Here is a 17056-nt window from a genome sequence, read left to right as displayed (position 1 = left end):
ATCTTTAAAGGTTCCTTTAAAACGCAAACCATTCTATGGTTCTGCGATCATTAAACAGAGGGAGAGATCAGAACTAAGGGGAGAGACTTCCCTCCTCTCAGAGTCTCTGCTGAGATTTACAAACAGGGATGGTGTTGAATTTAAATGTTCCACATCCTCAGCTGGGGAATTAATCATATCCTGAGATGGGACCTCATGCTTTGGAGGAAACAGCCCTGGAATACGTATCCTTGGTGGCAGGTCTTGGGGGACAACATTGGCAAAGCAGGGGAAAAAATAAACAAAAAAGCAACTGAGATTGAAGGAACCAGTCTAGTAAGAAATCTTTAATTTCTAATGAGCTTTAAAGGATTTGAGAGAGTTGATTTTTTTTTTAACAAACCAGTTCAAGTACATGCCTTCAGATTATAAAAGTACCTGAAATTGCCTAGAATATCAGCATGCATAGCTTGTTAATATTTACATATATTTACATGGGAAAACAAGAGAAAGATCTACAGTTATTTACAGTCTACATAGAAGAAGAGAAAGGCAGCATAATTGTATTTCCTAAAATACAGTAGTTGAATAGTCAGCACATGCATATTAAGATATATTTGCATGATAGAACGCAAATGTTTTAAGACATACCTTTTTAACTCCCTATGCTAAGGTATAGCATAATAAAGGTAATTTTTTTTTTGTGTTTTGTTTCTAGTCTATTTGAATCAAGTGCTTTAAAATGTTCACTAACACAGCGGCGGCATTATTTACCCTGGCAATTAAAGCAACAGTACACACGATAATTTCCTACTAACTAGCAACAAGCTGCTGGTGAATGAAATATCTATTGTTTCTCATTATCCATTGACCAACATACAGGGATCTCTCCTTGTAAAGGCAGTGCCTAAGCTATCACCATTAATTATAGAAGTAATATAAATGAGACTCTACAGTATGTACTAAATGAAATATTAACAAGGCCAGTGTCTTTGAGCCTGAAAGATGCACTAACAGGGCACACTTTACAGCAGGCTATCTATGAAAATCACACATACATAATACAGGAGTGCCTGGCTTACAGCTCTAAGCCTAGACTTTAGAGGCCTGTTTGCTAGATCTGTATTATTGCAAAATACATTCCCTTAATTAGTTTCTGGAAGACAGAGTTAGTAGCTACTTTCTTACCATGGTACTTCCCCATCATAACACCCTGTGGTTTTTCAATGCATTGTATTATTGAACTGTGTGTGTGTGTCCGTGTTTGTATGTGCATATGTGTGTGTATCAACAGATGAAAAAACAGTCTTTTATCTTTAAAACCTAAACAAACAGCTTGTTAAATATCTGTCCCAAAAGGTCACTTGCTTAAAAAGCATTATGTTGTGTGGTGGTTTTTTTCCACTCATGTCTGATATAGAAATCAGTCTAAAAAACTATCTGTGCATGAAGGAGGAAGCCAAATGTCAGCATTGCAATGGCATTCTTTGCAATATGAAAAAGTCTAAATTTGGACTAGTAATAGTATTAAAAAGCTATATAAATATATACAGCATATACAGTCCCGTTTGTATACATACATTTATATAAAGTATATATATAATTAAAGTTAGGTACATTAAAAACATAAAACATTTCAATTCAGCATAAGTTAATAACAGAAGTGATTTCAGTGAACTCCCACCTACGTATGCCCAAACACCAGCCAGACCAATTCTGATGATTTAGTTGCAGCAGCACATCTAATCTCTCTTTTTGGCAGGATGTGTTTATTGTCAACAACCTGTTTGCTCAACTCTTCAAATTACCCTTGCCTGGAAGAATCCTCCCTCAGCTGGCAGGTTATGTGTCTCAGGAGGATTTCCAACGTCCTCCGTAGGATTTCCATTTTGACAGTGGCCGACAAGTTGTGATAGGACTCGTGTTTGTATAAATGTGCATCACAAAAGCTCAGAAAGTGAGCTGGAGTGGATTTTCAGGTATGATCAGCCCCCAGCAGGGCTGCTGGGATGCCCAAGGACTGTCCCCTACATGCTCTTTGCTTCTCACTGCACTGACCAGTGTTGGCACACAGGGCAGGTGGCAAGGAATGGACAGCAGCATCTTATGGTCAACCTGATCTCACCCTTACCCCATTAAACTCCAAAATAAGGATTGATAATTTTCCTCAGGGAATTTTCCCAAATCTAGGCATGAGCAGAAGCGTGCAGGATCGCACCACTGCTCCGTACCGGCCTGGGAGAGGAAAAGATCATAGAAATTTGCATGCAGTGTTCAAAACTGCCACTTCAGTGGAGCAACGATGTCTTAAAAGTGTAAATCAGGTGTGAACAGGAGTTCAGTGGGCAGGAGAAGGAAAGACAGCAGTGATCTGCCTGGAAATGTGGTGTGGGTAAAGAGGCCAGGGCCAGCAGCCTGCGAGGTGTGCTGCTGCTCCTGCCCTCAAATGCCGGTGGAGCAAGAGAAAGCCACGGGCTTCATTACAGCTTTTGGAGCTTAAGATAGCTCTGTGTCAGCCTTGACACAATTTTCAGAAGCTGATTGTGGACTTTAATAAGATACTGGAAAAGAAAGTAATACGGTGCTGCCTGTGGGAACCAGCTCCCTCCCAGATGCTGTGGTAAAAGCATTTACATTGCACAGTCTGCTGTTGTCTTAACCATTGTATGGTTTCAGCTGAGATATCTGTGAGGGGCTGGCAGCTACAATACCAGACCTATGAGAAATATGTGCCCTTCTGAGAGACAGCTGTGGAGCACGTGGGATATCCTAAGGCAGCTCAGATGTCTTAAGATCCATGTTAGGCAACTGAATCCCACTCCTGGTATGCCATGATGGCTCTGCCTAGCATATGCAAAGGGTAGGAGAGATGAATGCCCTTTTAGGGACTGGTTCCCTCTAAAGTATCCATTTTTTGATACTCAATGGTGTTTTGGCAAGTAAAGAGTTTTACCAAGTTCTCTGTGAGTTGGGCAAAATGAAACAGGGTGAGAGAGGGAAGAGGCTGGAACAGGGTCTGGAGTAGCAGACAGCTTCACAGGTTAAAGAATTAAGTTTATACAACAGAGAAAAATAGGCATGATTTTGAAAGGTAGTTACATTTTTGTCAGCTATTTTGCCAACCTTGTTGTACATCTTGTACACATTTTAACAATAATATAGCACTTTATACTTACACAGTGCTTTTCCACAGTAAGCATGAAAGCACTCCATAAATGTGAACTACTCCTCACAACACCCCTGTGAGGTGGGTAAATAAGAGTACTCTCTCCATTTTACAGCTTGGAAAAGTGAGGTACAGGGAGCTGAAGTGACTTGTCCAAACTCACTAGGAAAGGAAAAGTCAAAAAGATAAAAATCAACCCAGTTCTTCTGACTTCACATCCTGTATTGTATTTTTTTTTTCTCCTGTGGAGTGATTGCAGACAATCTGTTTGACACTGGATGTTGGAGGTTGGAAGTTTTCAAGCTCTGTCACTGCTGTAATTGAGAACATACGGGGTGTTGCATAACACAAACAACACGGTGCATTATCAAAATACATTTATTACAATGGACACAATTTCTTTTGCAAAGTTAAAAACCCAGAATGTAAGTTAAATATAGCTGCATGTACTGAATAGTTGAAATAATCACTAAGTCTTAATGCCTCAGCAGTTGAAAACAAATCCTCTTTCGTGAACTACTGCAGTTTCTTTACTCAAAGAACATAGCACACTTATCTCCTATAATGTATGTAAAGAATACTGTAAATGTGTAAGGGTTTTAATGACACTAAGAAAAGTTACAGCTTGAAACCAACCATGCTTTGCAAGTAGAGAAGCTGATGGAGTTTTGAGTCTTTGTAGTTGGGAATTAGTTGAAAAAGGAATACATCAGAGGAAAAAAGCAGACCTTATAGATTTTGGTTTATCCGTTGTATTATCTTCTAAGAGATGCTTTGCTGGTTTAAATGTGGTGATGGGGGAAGGGGAGGTGGTTGAGAACCTCTGGTTTAGATGTGGTTCGGTGAGACCTTTGAAAAGACTGTAAATACAGCATCAGTTCAGGTCACGTTTTCCTGCTGGCACTTGGGTGGAAATAGGACCTGAAGTCAACTGAGCCTGATTTGGGGTTTTAGATCATATTTGGCAGCTCCAAAGTTTTATTTTTTTAGCTGCAGATATGATTTCAGTTTCACACTCACCCAAAACGGCAAAGGCAGGTCTCAGTTTCATATTTCCTGGCTGAAAAAGCAATCAAGGAATCCTATTTTCTTACAGGACACTAATACATACATATTCTGAGTGTTACTCATAAGATAACTGAGTGTTTGGGATTGCTCTGAGTAAGAGGACTGCTGCAGGAACTGAACAGTTCTGTCGTCTCACAGGCAAAACTTGTTCAGTGCATTGTAGGAACAGTGACTATCCCTCACAGCTTGGAGTTATCCCAGTAGGAAATGGAGTAAAGTAATGCCTGACATTGAGAAGTAGCTCCCTCAGCTACAACTGGCCTCAGCCATGGGTGATACCTCCAAACAGCTCTTAAGATTGCTCCTAAAAACACTTGAGATACTGGGGTATCCCGAAGGCTGAATGAGAACATGAGGATTTAGACTTGCTAGTGCTTTTTAGAAGAGGTCATTTTGCTCCATGTTGTTCCCAAAGACTTGAGCTCAATAGGAAAAACAACCAATTTAAATTACAGAGAAAGGAATAAGTATAGTTTGAGAAAACTCTGCAGGAAAATCCCAGCTGGGGATTTGCAAGCAATCCCAAAAGGAAACAAATCCATTCTGAGGGCAGTTTTCTCCCAGGAGGGGAGCTCGGGTGCTGAGCCACAGCTCGGAGTGGGGCTGCCCAGCCCCACAACTCCCCTCTGAGCATCAGCATCAGGCTCACAACAAGCAATGGAGAAGATCCTCAGCCACTGCTCCAACCTGTGGAGCCTCCAAGAAGGTAGCAAATCTGTGCTGATTCACTCCAGGTGGACGTGGAGCTTGAGGAATGTAAAATAGCAGCTGTCACTTTGGGGTTTGGTTTGGACAATTTGGAACTGATCATTGTGGAAACAAATTCCATATCATTTTGTCTGTTATTCCAAGGAATAACAGAAGCCAGCTGGTGAAGGGTTTTTTCCTCTCTAGCAGAATGGATTTGAACTCTTCAGGGTGCTTTTCAGAGGCACAGAGAAGTTATGGGAGACCCCATTGGTTTCACGATCTGGAACATACCTTGGTTATTAGGTTAGGTTTGTGGTTGGACTCAGTCGTCTTTTCCAACCTTAATAATTCTATGATTCTACCTCATCTTCACACTGCTGTGTAATGAATTATTTAGGTACAAATGGTATGCTCATAGTGCCTTTGTGTGGATCTGATATTTTTGTCTTAGTGTTATGTTGGCTTTCTCTAATAGTCCTGATATGAATAACAGGAACAACCTGAAGATTTTCAAGGAAGCACTTGCCTTTTATTTCACTTGAGCTGCTTGCTTTGAATCTGGCCCTTGTCACAAATACTTGCCTCTTATGTCATTTTGAATTCACCTCTTTCCCTTGGCCATCTTTTAAAATGCTTTGTGCTCAACTTAAGCTACCAAGATAACTGGCCCTTATCCTTAATTTTTCATAAGAAAATAAACCCTCCTTTTCAAATAAGCTGATCCCACCTCCCTGGCAGGCAATGTTGAGTGGATCCTATTCATTCATAGTTGATAAATATACAGATAAATTATGGCTTTGTTTCTATTATTTATATGCTTGGTATGTAAACTCACTTCAGAACAGGCATCTAATTTTGGAAAATAAACATGCATTTGAAAGTAGACAAATCTAAAAACTAAACATTAACTGTGTAATATGTTTTCTTATCAGGAACATAAATGGTATCTCAGAATACTAACCGATGTATTACCTACATTAATGAGGGTTTTACCATATACTGTATCTCAAGAACCCCTTTTCTTTTACTGCTAAGATATTCAATATCTATTTGTATTCAGTGCCATCAGTTACAAATAGACAGCTAGCAGTTATGAAATAAATGCCTATGAACTAGTATCTACTTAGTATTTTCAACTCAACAAAGGATTTCAGAAGGATGGATAATTTAGATCTTTGAGCCTCAACTATAAATAAACAGCAACTGCTGTATAAATCCCACCCTGCTGCAGTGGAAGATTGTATTACAAAACTGACAAATGATTTGCGGAAGAGAATGATGAACCCTTATTACTAAGACACTCTTCAACTTAATCCAAAACAAGATTCCTGGGTAATTTTACGTACGCTGGCAAGATTGATAGCGTGGTGCTTGCCTAGCAGCTTTCAAATGTTTGACTGGATCGGAAATGGCATTGAGGCATGATTAAAGATTCAGTTGGGCTTCTCACAAATTCTTTATCCTGTGTATTCATTATTGCAACCCGCTGCCTTTGTTGCAGGTTAAAGAAGGCTGACCCCAGCTCTGGTGATTAGCACCCTGTACAACTGACGGACCCATGGAAAAAAATGTTTAGGTTGCCCAGCGCTTTTAGCATTGTTTATCAGCTGAAATTGTTGGGAGGGGGGGCCTTAATCACAATGGATCAGGGAGAGTCTGTGACAACTGACAGGCTCATTGTTTAAGACATTTTTTAACGAAGTTGTTAACATTAATTCTTTTATATAGTACTCTAATCTTCCTCAAATTATGTTCTGACATGGCACAAACCGCTTGGCATTGAAAGTCATTCAACAGTGATTAAAGTGCTCTTTTTATCGGTTTAAGAATGTTTCATCTTGTATCAGCAGTATGGAATTGTTTACTAATTAGATTCCCTAACATCCTCTGCTGTCGTATGCTGATGATATGTGAACAGGAAAGCTGATGAGCAAAAAATTAAAACTTGTTACTAAACTGTCATAAGCCCCAGCATATAAAGATGTCATTCAAAGGACTGTGTTCATGAGGGATAAACAATATTTACTCAGAAGTGGAGCAGCTTCTCAGCCCAGCAAGGCATGGCTGGCAGCTCAGGCAGTTTGCAGTTATCTGCAGCTCTGGCTCTTCTCAGAGGTTTGTGGGATCTGAGTCGTAGGTGCAAAGGAGGAATTTATCCCTTGAGAACCTTCCTGTTCAGCACGGCATATATGGGGCTTCTGGGCATCTCACTTTGGGCAGGAGGTTGGGCTAGAGACCTCTTGATACCCCTCCCAACCCAAAGTGGGATTTGATTCCTGTGACTCTGTGACACTTGTTCCCCTCTGTCCTTGGACAAGTCACTTAGGCAAATCCTCAAGTGTCTGAATGCAACCAGCTCACATTCACCAAAGGAAAGGAGGTGCTTAACTGGCTTTGAGAATCTGGGATTCACCTCCTGTTATGTAGTTTTGCTGTCTGAAAAATTCTCCTAGGCTCGATGAGTTCATATCTGTCCGTTATTGTGAGATACTAAAGCTTTACCCTCTGCCAACAAAGGGATAAATACGACTGCATTTCTCTTAAGTAATAAGAAAGGTACTTTTCTTTCAATGATAGAACCATTGAATTTTCTCCTTCCGAAGCAGCCAACACGATTGAAACATTTAGAAAGAAGTAAAGATACACACGGCCAAAAAGCAAATGGCACGTTGCTTACATCCAGTTCTCAGCAAAACACTGGAGGCATCGCAAGATAAAGTGCTTTGGGCTTCCAGCCACATAATCTTTTATCACTTAAAGTAAATATCCTATGCTCACATGGGGAAAACTATTCCCTTCTTTTGGAGTCTAGCTTGTGTCAATATTCGAGGTATAAAGCACCGCTGTTATACTCTGGGACGTTTTTCTGTCTGCTGAGAATTTTGTTTAAACGTCATCAAATTTGACTCATTTGAAAAGATAAATTATTGTTTGGGTTGGATTTTAAACTGCTCTGATAAACTTCCATTTTATGAATTAGCTGAGTTCTGTTAGAGATAGCCTGAGTTTAGCTTGGCTGGACGGATGCTTTTCAGCAACAGCGTAAGGGCTCTCGCTCTGCATTGAGCAATTTAGTTTAATTTTACCTTTCTAATAAAAGTCCAGTTGAATTGCTTGCAAAAACCTAATAATACTCTTTAGGGGCTTTGAATCATTCTAAACAGCTGAATACAGTGATCATACCTATACTGTAGAGCTTTATAGGATAGTTGAAATGAGCATAGAAATTTTATTGTTCTCTATTAATATTATTTTTAGTAGAACTCTCTTCCATTTCTGCTACCACCTTTAAGATATTTTCTCTTTTTTAAAAAAAGATATTGGTTTAATAAGAGGATTACTATGTATTATACTAACTTTAAAAATATTTTGGTCTGTTGATAAATATATGCCTTTCAAAATACTTAATACAGACAGTTTTGGTTTACCTTGTGGTGGGAGATCATTTCTAAGCTGTGGAGTCATCATTATCAGTTTAATCCCATCTGCTGAGGAAAATGCATGTCTTGCAAACAAATATGCATTTCTTTGCCGCTAAAAAATTGAGATGCCTCAAATAAGGAGAATCAGGGCTTTTAAAACTGCCTCCTGTCCTTGAAGGATGAGAATGCAAACTAGAGGTCTTCTGCAGGTTGGCCCCCTAACAGCACCCTGAGTTTCCTTGGTTGTGACAATGAAAGGCCAAAAAAAATGACTGAAGGAAAAATCTCAAGAGATTAAAGCCTATTCTCTTTTCCCATTAAATTATCTTAATGCGGCAACAACTAATTTCTCTTCATTTACTTTTTCAATTGCACTTGGCAGCCTCTTTATTCTGATTCCTATCAGCTCATAATTAGTTACCACAGAAAGGACTAAGATGTACATAAATAATCATAAGATGCCAGATAAACTCTATCGGTTTTAAATTAGTGTTGTGTTTTGCTATGAGCTCTCACCTATTATTTTTAATTATAGTTTACAAAGCAAACTAGCTTCTTGCCCTCTCTCCAGCTGTTCTGGCTCTGTTGTTTTTAATCTGTGCCAGGGAGTAGCCCATTGCCTGTGCCAGGGTTCTTGCCCCAACCCTGTGGCCTCCATCTCCATGTTTCTGTTAGAGAAATTCAGAGAAATCCATTCTTCCTGTTCACTTGGTATTTAAAAAAAAAAAAAAAAAAAAGGGAAAGGGCAAGGGAAAAAAAAAAAGAAGAAAAATTTTTAAAAAGCAAGAAAAATAAAAAAAAAATACCTTCTGATCCACAAAAGCCTCTAATCTACCCACTCTATTTCTTAAAGAATTACAAGGAATGGTTGTTAGAGAACAAAACTCCAGTGGAAAGCCTCACATCTTTGCAAAATCAGCCCATCTCTGCCTGCAGCAGACAAACACCCTTCCATGGCAGCAGTGACAATTGCCACGGTGAAACTGTTGATCAAAGATCCATGGCAGGTTTGGCACCACTCCCGATTGCACTTTACATGATAGGCCTTAATTGGAGTGCCCAGGTTAATTTTGTACAAGAGGTTTAAAAAACCCAAACAAACGAAATCCATCCATCAGCCGGCGCTGCGGGTCGGGGCTGGGCAGGGGGGGTGCCCAGACACACAGCAAGTGCTTTCTGTGTTGTAAAGGGAAGCTCTGAGGTGCTGCTTTTAAACCCAGCTCAGCAGTTGTGGTGCCAAACACAGCCTGGGCATCCCCTGCTGCCGATCCAGGTTTTTACTGAAAAGGGGCAAAAAACCTGATCCTAGGGCTGTGGTTCAAGATTGTCTTTTTTCCTGAGGGAAGAAGAGAGGGAAGGAAAAGACAAAAAATAAAAGCCTCATTGAGGTGGTTGGTAAATAAGTGTCCAGGAGGCAGGCAGTGCCTTCAGCAGGGCTCCAGCCTTGTCACCGGGCAGGTTACCTTGTCAGCCACGATGCTTTCGTAAGACACAGCTTCAAAGCGCTGCAGTCGAAATTACAACGATAAAATATCTCTACATGTATTTATATATTTTTTTTCTCTCTCTCTTTTTCTTTCTTTCTTTCTTTTTTTTTTTTTTTTAAAAATCCCAGCAACAAGGAGCTGCCACCACCGTCTACTGCGCCACAGCGGCGGAGCTGGAGGGCCTGGGCGGGATGTACTTCAACAACTGCTGCCGCTGCCTGCCCTCGCAGGAGGCGCAGGGCGACGCCACGGCCACAGCCCTCTGGGAGCTGAGCGAGAGGCTGATCCAAGAACGAATTGGCAGGCAGGCCAAATAGCAGGGAGCTCCTGGAAGGATCAAAACACACGAGTGTGTGCACGCTCGGAAACTGCCAACGCTGGAACCTGTCCAATCTTATCATCTAGAGGGTTTCCATGTACCTCAGATACAGATTAACCAGTGTTAAATGAAATAATAGCAGTCACAACATAGTGAAAAATGTTAAGTACTAATGGGAAATGGGGAATACTGCGGGTTAAAGGGACAATGCGGCTTCCTGGGGCTTAGTTAGTCTCGGTTCTCCCTCTTTTGATTATAGCCTGTTCAAAGTGTAACCCAAGGAGGCATCTTTTGTCTTATTTTAGAAAAGCAATGCTGCAGATAATTTCTCTTGTTTTGATTAATGGGTAGGTATGTAGCCCAATATGGGATTTCCTCCTTATTTTGATAATTACTGTCTGTTAGGCTTTAGGTATTGATTGGGAGGTGGTAGTTGTGTTGATTCTTTTTCCCTACAAGGATTTTATTGGGTGTGGCAAATCAAAAGATTATTAGGGAAAGAAATCTTTTCTGTCCTTGACTGCTGGCTGCAAATACATCTGCACTGTCTAGAAAAAAGAAGGTGCAAGAAGACATCTGAACAGAAATGGTAAAGTCACAGCTAATTAAATATTTCTGTTTTTTTCTTAAAAGATTACAATAAAAGATACGTTGTAAACCATTCCCTAAATACTGTCAAGTTAGCAAAGATGATGATGTCTCGTTAAGAACACACAGAGTGTAATCAGGGGTTTAAATGGTATTTCCATCCATTTCTCAGTTCACAGTTTTAAGGAGGCTTTTTTTTCTTTAAAAGTTCACAGTTTCTCAGTTCTCCTGATACTGTATCCCACTCCAAATCTGTCTCTTTTTTTCTTTCCATTTAAATTCAATAAAACAACATGCTTGCTTGAATATTGTCACCTGAAGAGAAAGTTTGTTGTCTCATTTCTGCAAATGTCTTAGTTCCACTTTTTTTTTTTTTTTAGAAAAGAAAACTTGAGGAAAAATAAAGAGCTTCTTGTTGGTGCCAAGAAAACGCTGTTTTTTTCTCGTTTCTTTCTGAGTTCATTTTTTGTATTTTGTGCTTTGTAGCTGTCTTCATGCCAGAAGGTTGTTCTAAGCCATCCTCAGTCCAGCATCACATCTTCTGTAGACAGAATATAAACAAATAAATAGAAGGACACATTGTTAATAGAAGTTTATTTGATCCCCTTATTATTTATGCTTTATTGTTAACAATCTGCTTTCCATGACTTTGCTTGTTTGCAATCACAGTGCGTTGGATTAGTTGTTGAACAGGAGTTAACCCTTCTACTGAAATGCAGCCTCAGCTGCTCCCTACTTGTCTGCTTCCTTACCTGATGCCACAGGCTTTCCTAAAGCAGCAATAAACAATATATGGCCCTTTTTTAGCCCTGCTGTGCCATCCCTGTAGCAACAGCCTTCAGCAGATAAGCAATCCTGCCCACGTGTCTTCCTGTACTAGCTGCAGCCCCTTCCCCAAGGCCAGCACATCTTTATGAGCGTTCTCCTGCACTGAAACATTTTTGGAATAAAAAAATAAAAGGGGCTATTCGAGAATCTTTTCAGCCTTTTGAGGAATAATAAAAGGTCTTTCTTGTCTCCCAGAAGTTTTCTCCAGTCTGTGCTACACAGACCAGATGCTGGTGTAGTGTAATGTCTGAAAATTCGTGGAATGGGTCGAAGGGTTTGCAAGTTGAAGCAATGGCTACAGTCAAATTCCTTGTATTGTCTGGAGTTTATCTGTGGGGAAAAGTGATTAACTTCTGTCACCTGTGCAACAGCCTTCACAAGCACATTATTTTTCCTTTTCACAGCCAAACAGAATTACTCTCCTAAAATACAGGGAGTGTACGACAGCAGAGCTTTGCATTGGAGCTTGGCATTGCTGGGTTAAGAAGAGGCAGTAATTAAGTGATGCTGGGAGCTCTGCACTCCCCCGAAGGCCTGGGCCTTATGCTCCATTTAGGCAAACATTAATAACCAATAATGAACGCCCTGTCATTCCTTATTGCTGAAATATTGCATGCTTTTATGAGAATTCAGTACTCAGAGAGATTGCCTGCCTTCCTTCAAAGAGTATCTGGAAGGTGGACAGTGTTTTTCCTCTGTGCATGGCTCCCTATTTCAGTGTTACAAGGTAAGAGCACTTTTAATGTTAGCATAGTTTTGCACAAGTATGAAGTAAGTTAACCCCTAACTTCAATTAGTTGCTTGGGTTCTTCTGCTCCCTATGGTTAATAAATATTTATTGCCACCAGTGTATTGCCCTGTCTAGAATTTCAATGTCATAATTTTCTCCAATGTAGATAAAATTACTTGCTCTCTGGTTTTTTTCTTCCTTACTTTTTTATTTTGCTCTCATTCTCTCTTTCTCTGTTTTCTCTCTGTTTTTTTCTCCATTTTCCTTCTTCCTCTCTCTGTTCTCCTCTTTGTCTCTCATGCTTCTGTGTTGAGATAACCAGTATTAAAAAAAGGCTTTTTCCAAATTAAAGAAAAAGCACAAAACTGTACAGCATTTATTTCTATTAGAAACACTTGTGAAAATAATTTTTCTTGCACTCTCAGCTTGATTTCAGCACAGGAGGGATGTGCAGGGGACATTAAAAGGAAAAGCAATTGAAAAGAAACAGACTCCAAGCCCTCCATTTTAATATCCTAGATGTGGCTAAGCCATTGGCTTTCAAATATATTTTGGTGTAAAATTTGGCACATTTACAGCCAGTCAGATTTATTTATTCGACTGGCTTACATTTTTCTGGTTGATTTACCTGAGGCAATGTCTGTGTGAATTACTCCACAATGCATTGACTCCAGTGTTCATTAAAGGTAGTTAAGCGATCCTGTGTCTAATATTAAAGCAAACCCCATTAACCTTAACTAGTATCATATCAGCAAAACAAAAAGAACTGAATAAAGCAAAATAGATCGGGTATTTATAGTTCTTGGAAAAGATCCAGCAAATTCACATCAAGCTCCTAATAGTCCTAATAAGCACTTGCTAGTTATCCCCATAAAAAAAGGAGGAGGCTGGGTAAGGGCTGTGTCTCTGATGAACAGCTCAGGCCCCACAGGACTTTCTGAAGGGGAGGTGTTGGGAGGTGTTGGCAGGCGATGCCGTGGAGCATTTCCCACCCACACGCTGCAGGGCGTTGCTCGACCCCTTCCCCCTGCTTTCCTTCCAAAGTCAACATTTCCCACTTTAATGGTGATTTTTGGACCCTGAACTGGTGCCCTGTATCTGCAAGTCCGGGTAGGCGAGTGAGCAAACTCCCTTGCTGAGATAGAAGAGCCACCAGAAGCTCTTAGGGGAATGGATGTGCCATTTCAGTCAGTGACAGCTTCTAGTGCTGTCCACAAAGCAGATGTTGCCCAGACAGTAACTGACTGCTAGGACCTGTACTTGCAAAATTACATAGAGGGGAACCAGCAGAAACTCATGCCAAGTCTTGGTTTGTTGTTTTTTGTTTTTTTTTTCCCCTCCCTGCTTTCTCCTTTGACACCTGGAAGACAAAATTCAGATATTCTCAGCCCAGGTAGAGATTTTTATTAGAGAAAGTCTTTCCAGCAGCATTGCAATAATTTGACTTATATCAAGGTTGAATAACTCCTTGTCAGGTGTTAAGCTCATGACCTTTCAAGCCAAACACACTTATACTAACCAGTTTACCATTGGAATGATCAATATCTTGTAAGTGAGAAAGTCTAGACAGATCTTATTTTGTCCTTTGGTATCACTTGTGGCTTTGGAATTGATCATTATATGTGGCTGGGGAAAAATTGCCTATACATTTCATGCTCTGTATTTATCTTGACAAGGTTCTCTAGGATTATATTTTCATAATCTGAATGGCAGTGGAACAGCTGCTCAGACTGTGCAAGCCCTTCTTATCGGGCTGAATTTAAGCTACGGTAATTACTCTTTCTCCTTATGTATTTCTTTTTTAAACAAGCATGTACTATACATTAAAATGTATGGTTGGGGCGGCAGGGAGCATGCTGAGAAGCTTGGAAAATGCAGCTAAAATGTATTGCTTTCCATCTCCAGTGGCTGCTGTAGGTTTGTGTTTTATTCTAAATGTAAGCCCATGTCTGAGCATGAGTGGGATCTGCAGCAGCGTCCCAACACACGAAGGGAAAATGTTGTTTTATTAACAAATCTTTTAGAGTCAAGATTCCTTAAGACTGGAGGCAGTTTAGGAAAACTAGAGTAGCCAGAAGTAAAGACATGACTGACCAAAGCCTTCAACTGGTCCCTTTGCAAAGAGGTTCTGTGGTGAAACCCATGCCTGGGAAGCAGCCAAAACATCACCAGGAGCACAGAATCCAGACAGGGACCTGCACAGCCACCCTGTCTACCTGCTCCAGCCTGCTGACAGCAGGTTCTGGAGGTGCCTGAATGACACAGTGATGGGAGCAATGAAATACAGCAGACAGATGCCTGTTTGCTGGTGTCCTTCACCATGGGACAGAGGAAATGGGAAAATAGAGAGGTATCTTGGAGAGAAAGAATGTGCTGCTTTTCTCTTGATTTTTTTTTTTTCCCCTACACTGCTAACTATGTTATTTACTAGATGCCTTTTCTGGGCTGTGCTTTTTCTTCTCTCCCCCACCCCTGTTGCGTTTGCAGAGTACTTTCCAAGGGGTGTTTCGTGAATTAGCTTCATGCTTTAAAAGAGAAGATTGCTCTGGCAGAGAACAGCATAGTTGTAAAAGTGTCAAGGTGTTATGAATGTCCTGATGATAGAGCCCAGTTGTTATCTGCTGGGTAGTGAGGGAGGATAGCTAATGATGTGCAGCATGTAAACCGTTTGTTGCTCTAATCCATCTGTGTGGAGAGGAGTGAAAAAGAGGGGCGAAATCCTGGGAAAATTACTTGGACAGCTGGAGATAAAGTGTGTACTGATGGAGTCATCCAGAGGTAGCTGTCAACATGAGCTGTGTTTGCATATAATCCAAGCGATGCACAATGATTCCTTTTGGTACTTTTTTTTTTATGGGGGTTCATGTGTCTGTGCACAGACCTTAATTACTATCCAGTATCTCTTACCAACTGGGCTCCAGTTTTAAGTGAGGAATGTGATTTTAATCAATTCGTGGCTGGGTGGTGGAGAGAAGTACTACAAACAGACCAAAGCAAGACATATGGATCCCTTTGGAGGACCTGAATTAAATGAGAAGCAGTCATTTTATTAATTCTGCTGTGTTTTACAGAGCTTTTATATGGAACATTACCCATACAACTTCACTATCTAATTAAAAAGGGCTCTTATCAATTTGCTGGGCAGTTGCTTATGCAGGGGGAAGAAAAAAAAAAGGGAGGAAGAAATAATATATATTTTTTTTTTGAGTCACAGAAAATCATCTACCTTAAGGGAGTACGGAACAGATCACCAAACGTCTGGTGAAACTATTTTAACTGGTTATCTTCACTCTTTTAAAAGAACTGTTGTAAAAATTGAACATTAGTTAATGCTCTTGGGACTGATCTGCACTGTGCACATTGTTCATACAGAAACCTTACACAGGTCTGGTGCAGTGCCCTCAGATATGTGAGCACAGGCTAAATTAGGGGGTTTGTACATTGGATTTCTGTGATCCCTCCTGGCAAAGCAGGCACACTTTTCCTTGAGCTGGTGTTAGCCCTTTGCAGCAGCAGTTTGAGCAGCTCTGTCATGTTCTTAGCGGGGACTGAGGAGCGTGTGTGATGCTCGCGGGCGTGAAACGTGTAAGCTTTTTGCAAAGGGAGGACAGAGAAAAGTGAGTGCATGGGAGCCACGCTGCTCCTGACTGATCATCACATCAACATGGAACTAATGGCCTTAAAATGGACTTTGCCTTCTGCAGGCAGTCTGAGAGGAAGGGCGGGAGAGACAGGGGAAGGTTATGGAAATGGATAGTGCCTCTCCATGTGCAGCCCTCTGTGCCTTGGCCTGCTGCCTGTGTGGGATGGGACAAGGCTGAAGCCATCCCGGGCACCTGAAAAGCAGCATCACAAAAAAACAAGCAAGAGGGAAGGGGGAAAAAAAAAAAAGTCTTCTAAACCCCTCGCACCTCCATAAACCCTTACTTTATGTGGCGTATTGGATTTTACAAGCACAGAGTCTGCTGGGAGCTGTCTGCCGAGCACACAGTTAGCAGTGATTGAACACCAGCGTTTTAGCATTTTGACTTAAATCCAGTGTAAACTTGTAAGTGAACTGCTGGCCTGGGCTGGGTCTCTGGTGGACAGCAGTCAGCCATGCATCACAGGCCGAGCAGCCACGGAGCGCCCGGCCGGTGGCTGCGGGTCACAGTTCAAAGGAAGCCTGAAATTTCGCTTCAATGGATACTGAATTACCTCTCATCCCAGGGAAAGCTTTATTTCTCTTCCTCTCTTTCCTCCCAGCATTGAGCCAGCGTGGCTGGAGAAGAGAGGAGAAAGGGAGCTGGTGCTGAGACCATCTCAGATGTACCCGGACTACAAACAAACCAGTATTTTCCTTCCAGCAAAGCTGTTCCTTTAATCTTTATGAGCAGGAGAAATTCATGCATTACAGAGGCACAAAAATGAGAAGGGAAAGGCGGGTGGGAATAGTTGCATTAGAATTAAGCCCTGTTTTTAATATGACACCTGTCAGACTTATTGTTAAAAATATGGAGAAAGGCTCCCTTCAGAAATAATAACATTGCAGCAAGGTTAGTTATACACAGTGAGTCCTGTCAACAGCCGCAATTAGAAGTTGTTTACCATCGAGCGAAATAGCTCGGCAGCATCGGGGCTGCATGGACGGTACGCGCTGCTTCAGCCCCAGCCCTGGGCTCACAGATAATCCTCCCAACCCAGCCCGAAGCCGAGATGGGAGATTCTTCCCCGCAGTCACATTACTTTCCTAATGACACTATCACCCAACCAGGGATTAAGCGCTGCTTCGCAGTCAAT

The 17056-nt window shown here is 41.1% G+C and overlaps 1 protein-coding gene across 1 annotated transcript in view; it reads left to right on the top strand.

Annotated features, from left to right (window-relative positions):
• The window catches only part of WWOX (WW domain containing oxidoreductase), a 493697-nt gene extending 482548 nt beyond the window's left edge, over nt 1-11149 (top strand). The window contains exon 9 of the mRNA XM_039382880.1: nt 9941-11149. Within this exon, the coding sequence (XP_039238814.1) occupies nt 9941-10129 (189 nt within the window). The 3' untranslated portion in view covers nt 10130-11149. The remainder of the gene's footprint in view (nt 1-9940) is intronic.
• The last annotated feature ends 5907 nt before the right edge of the window (nt 11150-17056 follow it).

Source organism: Pipra filicauda, unplaced genomic scaffold (assembly GCF_003945595.2).
Source record: "Pipra filicauda isolate LSUMZ 115617 unplaced genomic scaffold, ASM394559v2 scaffold289_size944018_pilon, whole genome shotgun sequence".
NCBI classification, from domain to species: Eukaryota; Metazoa; Chordata; class Aves; order Passeriformes; family Pipridae; genus Pipra; species Pipra filicauda.
Note: the sequence above shows the minus strand (reverse complement) of the source record. Positions and strands in the feature narration are given on the sequence as shown.